Genomic DNA, 16623 nt, shown 5'->3' on the forward strand with positions numbered 1-16623 from the left:
ATGTTTTCGTCTGTATCTCCCTCTGACCATTGCATAGAGGTCAGCATATATTTCTTTCCATTCAAGCACCTGACCACCTCTTTGATGGCGCCGTCGTGGTTATAGTTAGCTCTGGTGTACATACATCTTCCCCAGCTGTCTCTCCGGTCGTAGCTGGCCAGCTTTAATCAGGGTCTTTATTTTGCCCCGGGTCTGTCAGCAGGCCTAAAGAGACGGTGCTGTTGACCCATCTCGTGCTTTTCCCGCACGGATGCCCGTGGCAGATAAAAGCCCTACATCAGCCACTCGCTTTCTCTCTTTCAGCCCCCGTCAACTCTATATCGTCCATCCGTTTTCCTTGTTGAGTGTTCATTTCCTTTTTCCTTTTTTCCTATTAATGCAGAAAAAGAAAGAAATCCCCACCTCTGATTATGATTTGTCTGAGTTTTGTTTTTCCTCTTTTTGTTTAGTGTTGAATTTCCTCTGGTAAAATTGTTAAATCAAAATCATTTTTGCAAAAAGAGTGAATGTGACTTTTGGTAGGTTGGTATTTATGAATAAAAATTAAAAGCGTCTTACATATTGATTTTGTATATATGACTGGGATATTGTATCAACATTTTCAATCCACTTTTCACTTACAACTGCATGTGTTTATAAGCTGAAAATGTAGAGAATCGGACATGCCCTCCCAATTTCAATTTGTGTCCAACATTTAATTTATTTGTGTTGTGTTATTGGGTTGATTTGTCATGACCAACAGTCGGAATCTGACTGGTACAAATTATTTTATCATATCTTACAAGAGGAAGACAGCCAGTCTTTCACGTTGCGATAGGCTATCTTTATTGTCAAAACACAAGAATGAAGGGAAAAAAGAAAGATTAGCCTTCCTGATGGTTGTTTGAAGTGTGTGCCAAAGTGCATTAGAAGATATTATTCCTTCTGGAAAACACAAAACTTGCTACCGGAAAAGACTTGCTAATCAACTGATAATGGCCTACTGTGCCCGCCTGCACCGGCACATCCACACCCACCTTACACACTCATGACACGCTCTCTTCACACACTCCAGAGCTTTTCTCACATTAACCCCTGGAGATGGTTTTGTGAAAAATGACAGAAAATAGCTTTACACTACGCCAAAAAATGTTGGGTTTTGGTTGGGTAAAAAAAGGACCCAACCAACTCAAAATCCCTAAATTTGATCCAACTGTGGGATGAGACAAGCCAGCATATGTTTATTTAAACCCAGCGGTTAGGTTTGCAATGTTGTAAGATGCATTTTAGAAAATCAGGAAATAGTCCCCTTGGTAACTTTTAATAGCAGGGGACTATTTTCGGGCGCTGCGTAATATCATTGCGCCTCCTGCAGCCATGTTACAGCAGTAAAGTCTTTGATTATTACGCCGTAATGAGAGTATAGTTCCTAGACATATCGGCCTAGAAAATGGGAACTTTTACTTTTCTGTCGGTCTTAGTACACAATGTAACTACAGAAAAATTTTAAATCGGAAAAATATTGAAACTCTTTTGTCATATTTGAGCGCGATGCTAATGGTCTCATTAGAATCAATGGTTTGTGCTAAGCTATGCTAAAAGTGGGACCGCCAAACCCGGAGATCGGCTGAATGGATTCCAAATCAAAAAATCAAATGTTTAACTCTAGGGGAGCTGAAAAATGAAAATATTTTCAAAAAAGTGGAGTGTCCTTTTAAAGTTACATGCACCTTGACTTCCTACACTCTAAACATTTCTGGGTTATTTGTAACCCATAATGGGTAAATATTGGACAGAACACATCGCTGGATTAAAAGTAACCCATAAGCCATGGTTGCATAACATCAACCCAACATTGGGTCATTTTTACCCAGCATGTGTTCGGTCCAATATTTACCTATTATGGGTCAAAAAAATAACCCAGACATTTTTAGGGTGTACCTGCTCATCATTTGCAAGTCGGGATTTGCTTATTTTAGATAAGTTATGATTGGCCAAAAATCTATGTAGTGCATGCGCATACCATATTTGGTAAAGGGGTAAAAGTTTGTCAACATTAAATGTATAGTTCACCCAAAAATGTAAATTTGGTCATTTACTCACCCTTATGTTGTTTTAAACCTGTATAAATTGAATACAAAAAAAGATATTTTGATAAATGATGGTAAGCACACAGTGGATGGTACCCCAATGACTTCCATTGTCGGAAAACTATGGAAGTCAAAAGATGTGTGCTTTCCATCATTTTCCAAAATATTTTATTTTCTGTTCAGCAGAATAAAGAAACTCATAAAGGTTTAGCATAACATAAGTAAATTATGAAAGAATGGGTGAACTATCCCTTTAAAGGACTAGTCCATTTTCTTTAAAAAAAATCCAGATCATTTTCTCACCACCATGTCATCCAAAATGTTGATGTCTTTTTTTGTTCAATCGAGAAGAAATTATGTTTTTTTGAGGAAAACAATCCAGGATTTTTCTCATTTTAATGGACTTTAATGGACCCCAACACTTAACAGTTTTAATTCAGTTTAAAATTGTAGATTCAAAGGACTCTAAACGATCTCAAACGAGGCATAAGGGTCTTATCTAGCGAAACGATTGTCATTTTTGGCAAGAAAAATAAAAAATATGCACTTCTACATCATAACTTCTCGTCTTCCTCCGGCTGTGTGACGACATAGATATGTACACTAGATGTTGCCTTGGGGTTCTAAGCATGCGTCAAACCGCCGCCATCTTGGAACAGGGGTGTTGTCATAGGAAGTAGCTAGGTAATGTTACTATCTCCGCCTGTACTTCGAATTCATGGACGATGCCGGATTTTTGTGCTGCGTATGGATGTTAGGCCTACTAGCACTATGCATTATAGTTAGAAAAAGTAGATTTTCATAATATCAAAACTTTAATTTTTTTTCTGGACTTAATGCTAAATACGTGTCTGACTGTTGGAACGAACAAAAAATCCTAGAAAATCGCATTCATGACGATTTATGAAGATTTTATTTCCGTTACATCATTGCCTACAATGACGTTGATGCAGGGTTCCCCTGTTTCAAGATGGCGGCTCTATTTGACACATTCATTCCAATGACTTGCCGTAGCCAAGGTGACATCTAGTGTACAGATCTGTTGTGTGATGAGCCAGCGCGACTTCACGTAAAACGTCATCCTGTCAAGAGGTATCCTGATGTATGCGAAACTACGCCCCAGTGTTTACAAGTGTGGAGAAAGAGGACCGTTCCGGCGTTGTTGTATGACGAATGATACTAATTAATATCTTTGTGTCAGTTAATTGTTTAAATGGTCCGCAAATGTGCGTTTCATATATGTAACACGTGACCTTTCCACGTCATTACGCAATTTCGTGAGGTCGCGCTGGCTCGTCACACAGCCGAAGGAAGACGAGAAGTTGTGGTCCAAACGTGCATATTTTTTATTTTTCTGACCAAAAATGACAATCGTTTCGCTAGATAAGACCCTTATGCCTCGTTTGGGATCATTTAGAGTCCTTTGAAACTGCATTAAAACTGTGAAGTGTTGGGTTCCATTAAAGTCCATTAAAATGAGAAAAATCCTGGAATGTTTTCCTCAAAAAACATCATTTCTTAAAGACATCAACATTTTGGATGACATGGTGGTGAGTAAATTATCTGGATTTTTTAAAGAAAATGGACTAATCTTTTAAAGGTCAAGTTTCGAAGCCTACAGCAAACGGTTGGTTTGGACTACAGCCCTCTACTTCCTGCTTTAATGACATCACTAGAACAGTTTTTTGACTAAACTCCACCCACAGAAATATGTCAATTGCCAGCTAAGCTAACGGCAAGCTAAGCTGCTATCGAATCACAACACACTAAACAAATACACAATCAGAACTCGTTATGTATTTCTGAAGGAGGGACTTCATAGAACAAGGAAGACATCAGCTCGTTTTAAGGACAGTGAAAACAGCGCTATACAAATAAGTAAATTTTGTGAAAAATGCCACATTTTTTACACGTGTAACATGAATACATTATATTGCGCACTGTATACACACTCAAAGCTTCAAAAACACAGAAAGAACGGGACCTTAAAGGAGTATCGGCTTCAAATTGCAAAATTGTTGTGTATTCATTATTTTTTCCCCTTTTGATAATCAGTTCGTTTTACCGAATTATCCCAAAGATAAGAAATATAACAAGATTGGGTACTGACATGGCCAGGGAAGGGAATATTTTGATGATACTTTCTTAGGATTCTCTTTTGACCTTTAACCTGGTTGTTTCAGGTCAGGAAGTTCCACCCTGATCTGCTATTGTTCTGTCACTGTTGTTGTATTGCAACAATTATTATATAGGCAAATCTCTTATAAAAGACTTGAACCGAGGATGCATACATTGTAGGTGGTGCATTACGTAACAACTAAACTAGGCCACACTGCAGCACGCTGTATCTATGTACCGTACACTTATGACAGATCATCCTGTTTATCCGTGATCCCCTGCCACATTGCTCTGGACTGTGATAAGCGTATTATTTAAGGTAAGGGGCAGCCTATGAAACCCTACGGTGATGCTGTCAAGTTCCAGAGCCAGAAATCATGTGCTTTCAGCGTTGTCAGATACACCACCCTGTCTCTTCCTGCACAGATAACAGGGTGAGGGACGGTGGTTGGCTTTTTTAATGGGTGTCAGCTCCTTGACTCTTCTTGACCACTCCCCGCCAACAGATTAAACATCTTATCCTGTATTGTGTCTAGTCAGCGCTTTCCTCTTAAATCAAACCCACTAGCGGGTCCCCCTTATGTTTAAACCCCGTTACATAAACATGTTTTGCGTGACGTCCGACATGATTGATTGAACACCATTACCCTGAGGATCAGCTAACTATTCGAGGCAGTTGGAATCGGGGGCTTTGCGAATGACGCTGCATCTAATTTTGCTGAGGCCAAGTAAAGTAGCATGAGGCGCTTTACTATTATAAGGCCAGGTGTAGTCACCATCCATCTGTAACAGAACGACTCTGGCAGGAAAGATCTCATTTTCTGTGCTGTGGCTGCTCAGGAAATTCAGCCATTCACTGTTCTATATACTCCCATCCTGAAGTGGGGGAGTGAGGTCGCGTAAGAGGCTAAGGGATGGGGGGTACAGAAATACTATTGCCCAATTACACGGTTTCCATTTTAAAAACAGTTATGTTTATTTTCATTGTCATCTCCTGCCTTTAATGTTTAATAGCAGCTATTTTCTCTGTTTCCCCTGTGCGATCTGTATCACTGATTGTGCTTTTAAAAGCGTTTGTCCTTTTGATTAAGACTTTCCCCACATTTACTGTTATTTGTGATGACTGGGATGTCTGATTAATATCTCAAAAAAAAGCCCAACTTAAATGCATTCATAAAATAAGACCTAGTGGATGACAGGAATGATTTATGAAACTACACTCTTAAAAAAAAAAAAAACTGGGCTCTATACAGCAATCCAAAAAGGACAATTTCTGGTTCCCCAAGGTGCCTTTCTGTCTAAGGTTTCCAAAAAAGCTATTTTGGTTACCCAAAGAACCTTTCAGTCACATGTAACTAATATAACATTTTCTGATTCTCCTTAGAACCTCAGTCTGATAAAACAGGACTCTTTACAGCAGTGCTAACAGAACAATTTCTGGTTCCCCAAGGAGCCTTTCAGTCTAAGTTAAAAAAAAAACAATTTCTGGTTCCCCAAGGAGCCTTTCAGTCTAATCTAAAATAAAATTTTGGTTTCCCAAAGAACCTCAGTCTAATAAAATGGGGCTCATTACAGCAGTGCTAAAAGAACCGTTTCTGGTTCCCCAAGGAACCTTAAGGTTTCTAAAAAAACTGTTTCCCAAAGAACCTTTGAGTCACAGGTAACTAATATAACACTTTCTGATTTTTTCTCTAAGAACCTCAGTCTGATTAAACGGGGCTTATTACAGCAGTGCTAAAAGAACCACTTCTGGTTCCCCAAGGAGCCTTTTAGTCCAAGGTTTCTAAAAAAAACATTTCTGGTTCCCCAAGGAGCCCTTCAGTCTTAGGTTTCTAAAAAACATTTTTGGTTCCCCAAAGAACCTTTCAGTCAAAGGTAACTAATATAACATTTTCTGGTTCCTCTAAAAACCTCAGTCTGATAAAACGGGGCTCTTTACAGCAGTGCTAAAATAACCACTTCTGGTTCCCCAAGGAGCCTTTTAGCCCAAGGTTTCTAAAAAAACATGTTTGGTTCCCCAAAGAACCTCAGTCTATTAAAACGGGCCCTTTACAGCACTGCTAAAAGAACCATTTCTGGTTCCCCAAGGAGCCTTTCAGTCTAAGTTTAAAAAACATTTCTGGTTCCCCAAGGAACCTTTCAGTCTAAGGTTTCTAAAAGAACATTTTTGGTTTCCCAAAAAACCTCAGTCTAATAAAATGGCCATTTACCGCAGTGCTAAAAGAACCATTTCTGGTTCCCCAAGGAACCTTTCAGTCTAAGGTTTCTAAAAGAACATTTTTGGTTTCCCAAAAAACCTCAGTCTAATAAAATGGCCATTTACCGCAGTGCTAAAAGAACCATTTCTGGTTCCCCAAGGAGCCTTTCAGTCTACTGTTTAAAAAAATGTCTGGTTCCCCAAGGAACCTTTCAGTCTAAGGTTTCTAAAAGAACATTTGGTTTCCCAAAGAACCTCAGTCTGATAAAATGGCCCTTTACCGCAGTGCTAAAAGAACCATTTCTGGTTCCCCAATGAACCTTTCAGTCTAAGGTTTCTAAAAGAACATTTGGTTTCCCAAAAAACCTCAGTCTAATAAAATGGCCATTTACCGCAGTGCTAAAAGAACCATTTCTGGTTCCCCAAGCAGCCTTTCAGTCTAAGGTTTCTAAAAAAAACATTTTTGGTTTCCCAAAGAACCTCAGTCTAATAAAATGGCCCTTTACAGCAGTGCTAAAAGAAACATTTCTGGTTCCCCAAGGAACCTTTCAATCTAAGGTTTCTAAAAAAACATTTCTGGTTCCCCAAGGAACCTTTCAGTCGAAGGTTTCTAAAAGAACATTTTTGGTTTCCCAAAGAACCTCAGTCTGATAAAATGGCCCTTTACCGCAGTGCTAAAAGAACCATTTCTGGTTCTCCAAGGAGCCTTTCAGTCTAAGGTTTCTAAAAAAACTGTTTGGTTTCCCAAAGAACCTTTCAGTCACAGGTAACTTATATAACACTTTCTGGTTTCTCTAAGAACCTCAGTCTGATAAAACGGGGCTCATTACAGTGCTAAAAGAACCACTTCTGGTTCCCCAAGGAGCCTTTTAGTCCAAGGTTTCTAAAAAAAAACATTTCTGGTTCCTCCAAGTAGCCCTTCAGTCTTAGCTTTCTAAAAAAACATTTTTGGTTCCCCAAAGAACCTTTCAGTCAAAGGTAACTAATATAACATTTTCTGGTTCCTCTAAGAACCTCAGTCTGATAAAACGGACCCTTTACCGCAGTGCTAAAAGAACCATTTCTGGTTCCCCAAGAAACCTAAGGTTTCTTAAAAAACTATTTTTGGTTCCCAAAGAACCCCAGTCAAAGGTTTCTAAAAAATGTTTTGGTTCCCCAAAGAACCTTATTCAAAGGTTTAAAAAAACTATTTTTGGTTCCCCCAAAGAACCTCAGTCAAAGGTTTCTAAAAAAACATTTTGGTTCCCGAAGAAAACTTTAAGTCTAAGGTTTCTAAAAAACATTTTTGGTTCCCCGAGAAGCCTTTTAGTCTGGTTTCCAAAAAAAAAACATTTCTGGTTCCCAAAGGAGCCTTTCAGTCTACGGTTTCTAAAAAACATTTTTGGTTCCCCAAAGAACCTTTCAGTCAAAGGTTTTTTAAAAAAAACATTTTGTTTCCCAAAGAACCTTTCAGTTAAAAGTTTTTAAAAGAACCATTTCTTTTTAGTTTAATGAAAAAGGACTTTTTGTGCAACAGAAAGGTTTTGTGGATGTTAAAGGTTCTTTATGGAACCATATCCTGGCAAAGATCCTTTCTAGAACTTGTATTTTTAAAAGTGGGCTCTGAACACTATTAATATTTTGATTCCTAGCTATTTTTGTCCATTTATATATTTTTATAAAGACTTTCCATAGACCTTAACCTTTGCATGCTTTATCTCTGTGTGTAAATTAATAGTCTGAGATGTCAGAGTTCTGGATACATATCGCAGGTCAGCGGAAATCATTTTGATATTTTGCTGCTCTTTTTCCCTCCTCCCGCTCGCATCGCAATATTGACTCAAGGTATTTTTCTGTAGTCTAATTTTGAGCCATTGTTCTGAGGTGGTTTAAAGTTATGCGGTTGATAAAACATGGGTGTTGACAGCTCAGGGGTCTTCTCTGCACAGGGGCCATGTGTCAGCCGGTGTCTTCTGCTACAGGAGAAAAACAAAGAGACAGAAATGAATTAATCATAGAAATTCAGCAAATAACTGTAATGTCTCTCAGCAGGAAGCTGTCAGTGAAGACTAGATTCATGTCAGTGACCCTCACCTGCATCTAGATACAGAGACATAAACTGAGAGTTTAAATAGACTGTTTTAAACCCTATTCCAAGTAAAACCGTGTTAATTGTCATAGCTGTATCTCGGAAACAGATAAGGTGTGAATAAAAAAAATACACTACACTTCTACAAACCACATTGGGGAAAAAAGTAATGCAACCACATTTTTGCACATTATAATAATAAATTATATCATTTTTTTTTATTTTAATTTGTAAAAGTTACAGCAACGTATAACTAGTAAACATTTAAAAAGATGTGTTACTAAATATTTATTGAGTATATTTGCAGTATAATTTAAGTTATATATATATTTCTTAAAATAGCTGTTATGTAAATCAATAAACACAGTTTAAACATACTAACATACAAAAATATTTTCTATAAATCTCACGTTATTTTTACTTATTACTAAGCAACTTATTTATTTTAAAACTAATTTTTGTTACATTTTCGTTTTACGATTTGTAAAAGTTTTAAAATTGTTTTCTTTCTTTAAATTGAGCTGAACAGCCTATAATTTGCCATTTAAAGAAAACACTGTGTGCACACTGTGGCATTTTGTTTAAAACCAATAAACTCGTGTTAAAACAATTTTTACTTTTTTCTTGCATGGGCAGCTACTGTGAACATGTTCGTTAGCTTTCTTCCAGCCAAGACTTTAAAGAATGCGTCCAGAAATTTACTCACAAAAATAAACTTCTTTGTAATACATTGTAATCTTCATATGACCGGGAAACGCGCGCGAGGTTGAGCGCGAGGAGGCGTGTGCGCTGCTGTCCTTGGAGCGCGCGCAGGAAGGGAGGGCGATCTCTGTCCGGTCACAAAAACTGAATGGTCCGAGCGGAGCGGTTAAAGGCGCTCGGGGGTCGTGACGGGAACAAACACGCGTTGGATCCGACGACTCGGATACTAAATTATGTTTGAGCGCGATTTTCAGGGAAGCCACACAGAGAAACGCGCTTTAAAGGTTATTTCAGACAACGCTGTTTTGCGGGGAGCTGTCCAAGGTGGGGTAGGATGATGGGATGAAGCACCTGTTGCTATGCCAACGAAGGATAACGAGGATGCGAGCAATCTCTGCTTGGAATGCCGTCACCAAATGATAGCTATAAATGGAGTACCAACTTTGTTAACTTTGTGAGGTATTACAAATAGCCTATTTTTGTATTTGATCTGGACAGCGTTTTTAAAGTCAACTTTATTCAGATAACGTTTTAGTCTTTTTTTAATCATCGTGTTCCTAAGCGACGTTTATGAGGGCATGTGATGTTAAATATTATGTCAGTTTAATCCATTACACTTGAGTCAATTATTTACGAGCCCAGTCCCCAGAAGGGCCCGTTTTAATACAAGATCGTCATACGGACATGGAAAAAGTCAAGTGTGTTAATGAAATGCCACGAGGTGCTGGGAGAGTCGCTCGCGCTGCACGCTTTGCGGCTCGCTGATCCGCTGACACGCACATTCACGCGCGTCAATGACGTTGGCTCCGTGGTTAGGACGGGCACGGCTCGGCCTGCTGACTGCGTGTATTTATTCATGGCTGGTGGTTCAGGGATGCGGGCCGGGCCCGGGTTACGGCGGCCGCCCCAGACAGCGCAAGTTGACTCCGATGTCTTATAAGCAATACGTGCCCGGTGTTTCTGAGAACAACCTGGGAGCGAGCGGAAGAGCGGAGGGCAGGATCACGCGCAACTCGGAGCGCTTCAATGAACTGGTGTGCAACTACAACACTGACATTGACTTCAAAGACGAGGAACACACCAAAGCCGACAGGTTCATGACCAAGGTAAAAGAAATACAGTATTACTTTACAGCAAGGTTGCAATTGTTAATATAAATTAGGCTACATTAATAAACTAACAATAAATGATATCTCTGAAGCATTTATTCATATTAGTTCATGTTAATTTCAACATTAGAATTAGAATTAGAATTAACATGATGTGTTGGTATGCTGTAAACATATTTTATTGTAGCTAATACATTAACTAATGGTAATAAATGGAACCTTGTTGTAAAGTATGACAAAAATACATTCGTAGGCTAATGGTTAATAGAAAGGACACTGTATTATGCAATCTACAATATTTGTTTCAATATCTGGCGGTCCTTTAAAAACTTCCAGTCATCCGTGAAATACTTCATGCACAGTTAAACAGTTCTTGAAATATAGTACAGTGCGTATTCCTATAATTTGGCTATATTTGTGCATCCGCCACTACTGTGGGTCCAGGTGGAAAGGCCACTGAGATTAGAATTGGGTTTTAGTGCATTTCCATAATGTTTATAGAGTGTTTAGCTATGTTGCCATGTTTCCTAGGCAATTTTGTGTGCTTACTCCTCAACGTAAACACCTGAAAGACTGAGTCTGGGTGCCACACGTTTAATTTTTAACTAGTGAGCTATTATACTACACCTCTACTTCCTTAGCCTGGCACCTTATAAATAAATTAAGGCAGACACTAAATATATCCACATATATCTAAAGATAATGTTACTAAAATTTGTTTGGGATGCACTGATCCAAGCATCATGGTTCTTAGATATTACTCATAAGTTTGATATCACTGATAATAAGTATAATTATAGATTTGGATCTAACTGTGAGCACCCTTACAAAAGTGCTTAGAGTTGGTGTATGTGTACGTATGCATTGCCCAACTCTGAAAGCTATCCTTTGTGTATCATTGCAAGCCTTTGCGGGGTCGCCTGTGCAGAATTCCGGCTTGTTGAAGTAATGGCACCATCGGAAAAGACTCTATTGTAGTAATGACAATGCAACGCCTCTGTCCAGCAGTATTGCGAGAAAAATCTCCCCGTTTTGTTTTCTTCCCCTCTTGATTTCTCACTCTCGCTGTCACATTCCCATGTACCCGTCTAAACATTCCATCCGTCTGCCCTCTCGCGCAGACTGGTTCTTGCTTTCTTCTCTCTCTTCTTTGCTTCTCGACCTTGCCTTGCTCTCTGCCTTTTTCCCATACCCTCTCAATACTTTCGTGCTTCAATACTTGACCGTAGGTCACAAAAAGTACAGTTTTCATAGAAAAAAAACTTCAATTTCTGCAGAGATTCACAATTACATGTGGTGCATAGAAGCACACCTTGTTGTCCTTAGAGAATCCGTGGATTAAAAGGCTAAATGCAAAAGTCTGACACTGGTGCCATTCACAGGATTCTGTGAAAGCGTTCCCATCGTGTGAGGAGAAAAACAAATTGACCTTGACAGAGCTGAAGTGTTCAAAGAATGCTGGAAATGAGTTAAAGTAGCTTTGTTCTTATTGTTAGATGTTAGGGGGGTGGTTATGGCCTTTAGCAGAACAGAATATTCTGGACAGAAATTTGCTGATGTTTGACTGCAGTGCCAAATTCTGCCAATGAATTGTGAAAACACAATTGTTACGCACTTACAGTGCATTTAAGACATTTTATCAGCGGCTGTTTTCTGAAATACAAAGCTATGACGTTGGTTTTGCAGAATGGCATGTTTTTTGGTGTTTTTCGTTATTAATAACTTATAAGTTGTCAATTATGTCTATAAAAATGTGTCAGTTAAATAAACAGTGGCGACCGGTGACTTCTTTTTTCGAGGGCGCTCAATGCGAAGTTCGTCACGACATGTAGGTAGCCCATCATGTGTGTGGTTCTTTTTCAAAATGTGTGTTTGAGTGATCCTGTGTGCATCACATGTCTTGTCAAAATAAGTGCCTGCTGCAGACGCGTCTAAAGGGTTTATGATAAAAGAGACGCTCGCATTTGTCAGAAACTCACATAATCTCATGCATAATCAAAGTTTACTGTTACAGGGAGTGTCTTGCATGTATTTTGTGAACGTGTGCGTCTCTTTTATCATAAACGGTTTTGACGCGTGTGCAGCAGACACTTATTTTGACAAAACACGTAATGCACACAGGATCTCTCGATGCGCAGAACACATATTTTGGAAAATGTTACCACACACGACACTCCGAACACTTATTTTGAATTAGCGCCCCTCGGATGAGCAGCCACTGGAAATGACTATCTTAAATAAATTTTTAGGTTTCTCTGTATTTGCAATTGCTATTTACTCACACTAGTCCTGCTTTACAGCGCTGCAAGGACTGCCTAAATAAACTAGCAATAGCGGTAATGAACCAGTGGCCTGGGGTTCGACTGAGAGTGACAGAGGCCTGGGATGAAGATGGCCACCACCCTCCCGGTTCTTTACATTATGAGGGCCGAGCCGTTGACATCACCACCTCAGATCGGGACACTAAAAAATATGGCCTTCTTGCACAGTTGGCAGTCGAGGCTGGATTTGACTGGGTGCACTATGAATCCAAATATCACATTCACTGCTCTGTCAAAGCTGGTAAGCTTGTACATCTTCCCTAACAAGTTTATGCCTTTCCTCGTCTTTGTATTGCTAAATATAATATTTATTAACCAGTTCCACTTCTGTTTTTTCCAGATCACTCTGTAGCAGTGGAGAAAGGGGGCTGCTTTTCAGGATCAGGACTTGTGAGAATGGCTAAGGGCGTGCAAAAGCCCATGTCATGTTTGCGGCCTGGAGACCGGGTGCTTTCCTTGTCCGGATCAGGTGATGTTGTTCTCAGCCGGGTTCTTTTCTTTCTACATCGGGATGTAGAGAGCAAATCCACCTTCCTTATTTTTTGGACAGAAAATGGAAAACAACTGTCAATTACTCCTAATCACCTCATCTTTGTGGCTTCCAGTCTCAAACGGCACCACCATGAGTATCAAGCTATATTTGCAAAAAGAGTTAGGATTGGAGATTATATACTTACTACTGGGGAGGATAGAGGAATTCAGCCGTCCATGGTAGTCTCCGTTTCGCTGGAGGAGAGGATAGGGATTTATGCCCCTTTAACAGAACATGGAAACTTATTCGTGGATGGTGTGCTGGCTTCCAACTACGCCTCTGTTGAGGATCACAGTCTTGCACACTGGGCATTTTGGCCTTTCCACTTCTTGTTAGGCTTTCTCCAAACAGAGATGCATGAAGAGTTGATTATATTTAAAAATAATGCCTTCAAAAACTGTTCTTCAGATCAGACCTTTCTCACTGATATGATACACAAATCACGCACAACTCCCAGCACATGCAGCAAATTCCAAGATGCCACAGCTGGAATTGAAAATGAACACAGTTTTGTACAACACTGTGATTGGGCCGATGGCCCTAAAAAGGAGGTTTACTGGTATGCAAGATTTTTGCACACATTGGGACAAATATTTCTTGATCCTCAGATGTTTTACGGATCGTCTGATTGTAAGATACAGAATATGTGGACTTAATACCAGCTGTGCCTGACATTATCTCTGAAAATAATAACATTTTTAAAACTACTGACCAAAAATGGAAATGCAATAGACACTGTTTGGAATACTACTACTACTCAATAAATATAAAAGGTTTAGTGTTTTACTCATTTATATATGTGATTTTTGTTTCAGATATGTATACTTTGGAAATATTCTTGTGTAACTTAAAAATCATTTTTTTTCAGATATGGCTTATGTTTGAATTTGAAAATTCCGAATGTAAACATGTACTTCTATTGTTTGTTTTTAAAGAAAATATTTAGATGAGTAAAAATATTTATTTTTATACTTTTGGATTTATAATATATATTTTAAACTGTACGTCCATGTAGTTCTGGTTATAGCCTGAGGCTCTTTGTTATACCGGCAGACACTGATAACTTTTTATATTGTTATTTTCACTGGATGTTCTTGTAGTGAATTATGTTGCTAAATAAAACCTCATCTGCTTGGATTTTATTCACACACAATCACATTAAATTTTTACTGAATAACCAGTACAATATCAGTTTGTTAAAACATCAATTAATAACAGATCACCATGCATGTCCTCTATTAACCTTTTAAGATAAACTATAATTGTTTTGTTAATAGAACAACTGTGGTCGCAATAGTTATGAATTACCAACCAAACATTTAGTTGACATTGTGTTTAACCAAGTTTAGTGTTTTTAACTTTTATGTTGTTAAGGTGCAGTGTGTAAATTTTAGCGGCATCCAGTGGTGAGGTTGCGAATTGCATCCAACGGCTCAGTCCACTGCTCACCCCTCCTTTTAAAACGCATTGAGAAGCTATGGTACACGCCACTGGAAAAATATGTAATTGACGGAGACAACTTAGTAAAAAAGTTTGTCCATTAAGGGCTTCTGTAGAAACATGGCGAACCAAAATGGCGACTTCCACATAAGGGGACCCTCTGTGTATGTAGATAAAAACGTCTCATTCTAAGGTAAAAAAAACATAACAGTTCATTATAAAAAGGTCTTTAAACACCCCTGATAATATAGTTTTGTATATTATTTTGCATTTCTGTCAAGAGATCCTTCTAAAAATTACACACTGCACCTTTAAGTGAAACACACTTTAAGTGAAAACATTTGAGTAAGTTGAGAAAACTTTTCACTTTTTATAATATACTAAATGTGCTGCTATCCATCCATTAAAGCTCACCCAAAAATGCAAAATTCTCAACCTGTCATCTCAGATATACTGTGCAAAAGTCTTAGGCCACCATGCCAGAATTAGATTTGTTGTTTTTGCAATGTTATAGTGATCATATGTAATTGTTTCTCAGTCTATTTAATATATTACAACCAGAAAATACAGGAAATGTGTATATAGTATTAAAAACTGTATAAAAAGGAAAATTAATGTGTCAAGTTTTTAGGGTAAACTCTCCTTCCACTTGAGCAATAGCAGGAAACTGCAGGATCTCTTAAACCTAAATTAAATTAAACCCTGATTTCTAAATTTAAAGAAATTCGTCTTTTTACTTCATTCTGCTCAAAAATGCTCACGATGTGTTTAGTGCCAAGTGAGGTCACACTAAACACCAACGATGCCTAAAGAAGACATTTAGTCCAGAAAATTACTTTTTATTATTTGTTTGTATCTTAATAAAAAAGATTGAAAAATAAATATGAATGGACATTAAAACTTCTAAAACAACCAGTCTGGTGGTGGTGGCCTAAGACTTTTGCACAGTACTGTATATAGGTAGGCATTTTAATATTAAATTATTTGTTTGTGTTTAACAACAAAAAATAAAGTCATGTACATCTGGGATGTCGTGTGGGTAAGTAAATTACAAGAGAATTGTCATATTTGGAGAAACTATTCCTTTAACAGTCTGGCTTTTACCAAGTGTTTTACGACCCCTTGTGGACACCAAAGATAACACCACAGTCTCCTCTGATGTGCTTGGCCTATTTACAAAATTCATTGGTTTTAAAGAACAACTTAAAAAAAAAACTAATAAATTACTGTTGTGGTTTTATTCAAGACCAAACTGTACTTAAAGTTATTTTTCAATTGACATTGATGCTTTATATGAATTGGCCTTCATCCGACGCATGCGCATTTGCTGAACCGAAGGTAACTTCCGGTCTGTATTTATTTATTGGTCTAGCTACACTGTAAAAAATAGCATGAAGTTAAATCAGCTTTGTTTTGCAAGTCAATTCAACCTACTTTTTAAATTATTACTCAAAAAAGTTGACATAAAGATGAAATTGTTTAACATAATTTGTTAAGTTAAAGTAACATAAAAACATATGTTGATTTGACAAAAATGCTACATTTTTTTCACAGTGTAGTGGCTAAACTGATCTCTGAACAAATACCTTGACGAAAATGAAGTGTTTTGGTTTTCTAAAGTCGAGGGGAGATGGCGAGCATGAATCACTGCTGTGCAGAGAAGTTTGGCAGCCAGGCAAGAATTTAAGGACCTGTACCTAACATTGTATACACGACACGTTAGCTCACTGTAGCTGATACACGTTACATATGATATATGAACAAAGGTAATTTACTTGTCATTTATTTAGCTTGTTATCAAAAATAAACTACTTAAAAAAGGACTCTTGTTGTTAATGATTCTATGTGGAAGTCTACAAGAAGTTGCATTTAGTCCACAAAAGCCATTTGTTTATATTGTTGCTGCTGGAACTGTCTATACACACAGAAATAAACAAAAATAAAATCAGATTAGTTGTGCAATGTGTACAAGCCTAAGGGCCTACATAAATATACATAAAGGGAAGTTTCCCGGACAGGGCTTAAGCCTAGTCCCAGACTAAAATGCATGCTCGAATTGTCTGAACT

General features: G+C 38.1%; 1 protein-coding gene and 1 long non-coding RNA gene across 2 annotated transcripts; one reads left to right on the forward strand and one right to left on the reverse strand.

The window, feature by feature from the left end:
* Window positions 1–8061: 8061 nt before the first annotated feature.
* LOC129430807 (uncharacterized) lies at window positions 8062–9289 on the reverse strand. The gene is made up of 2 exons (XR_008639640.1): window positions 9159–9289; window positions 8062–8339 (listed from the first exon to the last, which is right to left on the reverse strand). It is a non-coding gene; the product is annotated as an uncharacterized lncRNA (long non-coding RNA).
* A 27-nt stretch (window positions 9290–9316) lies between these two features.
* On the forward strand, window positions 9317–14639 carry dhh (desert hedgehog signaling molecule). The gene is made up of 3 exons (XM_055188357.2): window positions 9317–10260; window positions 12564–12825; window positions 12925–14639. Exons 1-3 carry the CDS (start codon window positions 9949–9951, stop codon window positions 13770–13772), a joined length of 1422 nt encoding a protein of 473 aa, XP_055044332.2. The 5' UTR covers window positions 9317–9948; the 3' UTR covers window positions 13773–14639.
* The last annotated feature ends 1984 nt before the right edge of the window (window positions 14640–16623 follow it).

The sequence above is a fragment of the Misgurnus anguillicaudatus genome, chromosome 13 (assembly GCF_027580225.2).
Source record: "Misgurnus anguillicaudatus chromosome 13, ASM2758022v2, whole genome shotgun sequence".
Taxonomy (NCBI): Eukaryota; Metazoa; Chordata; class Actinopteri; order Cypriniformes; family Cobitidae; genus Misgurnus; species Misgurnus anguillicaudatus.

What these genes read in the sequence shown, in the direction of transcription:
- dhh (XM_055188357.2), top strand. Translation starts at nt 9,949, where the DNA reads ATGACGTTGGCTCCGTGGTTAGGACGGGCACGGCTCGGCCTGCTGACT. An exon ending in CCGACAGGTTCATGACCAAG is followed by an intron (nt 10,261 to 12,563) that starts GTAAAAGAAATA and finishes CCTGCTTTACAG; the next exon opens with CGCTGCAAGGACTGCCTAAA. An exon ending in TCACTGCTCTGTCAAAGCTG is followed by an intron (nt 12,826 to 12,924) that starts GTAAGCTTGTAC and finishes TGTTTTTTCCAG; the next exon opens with ATCACTCTGTAGCAGTGGAG.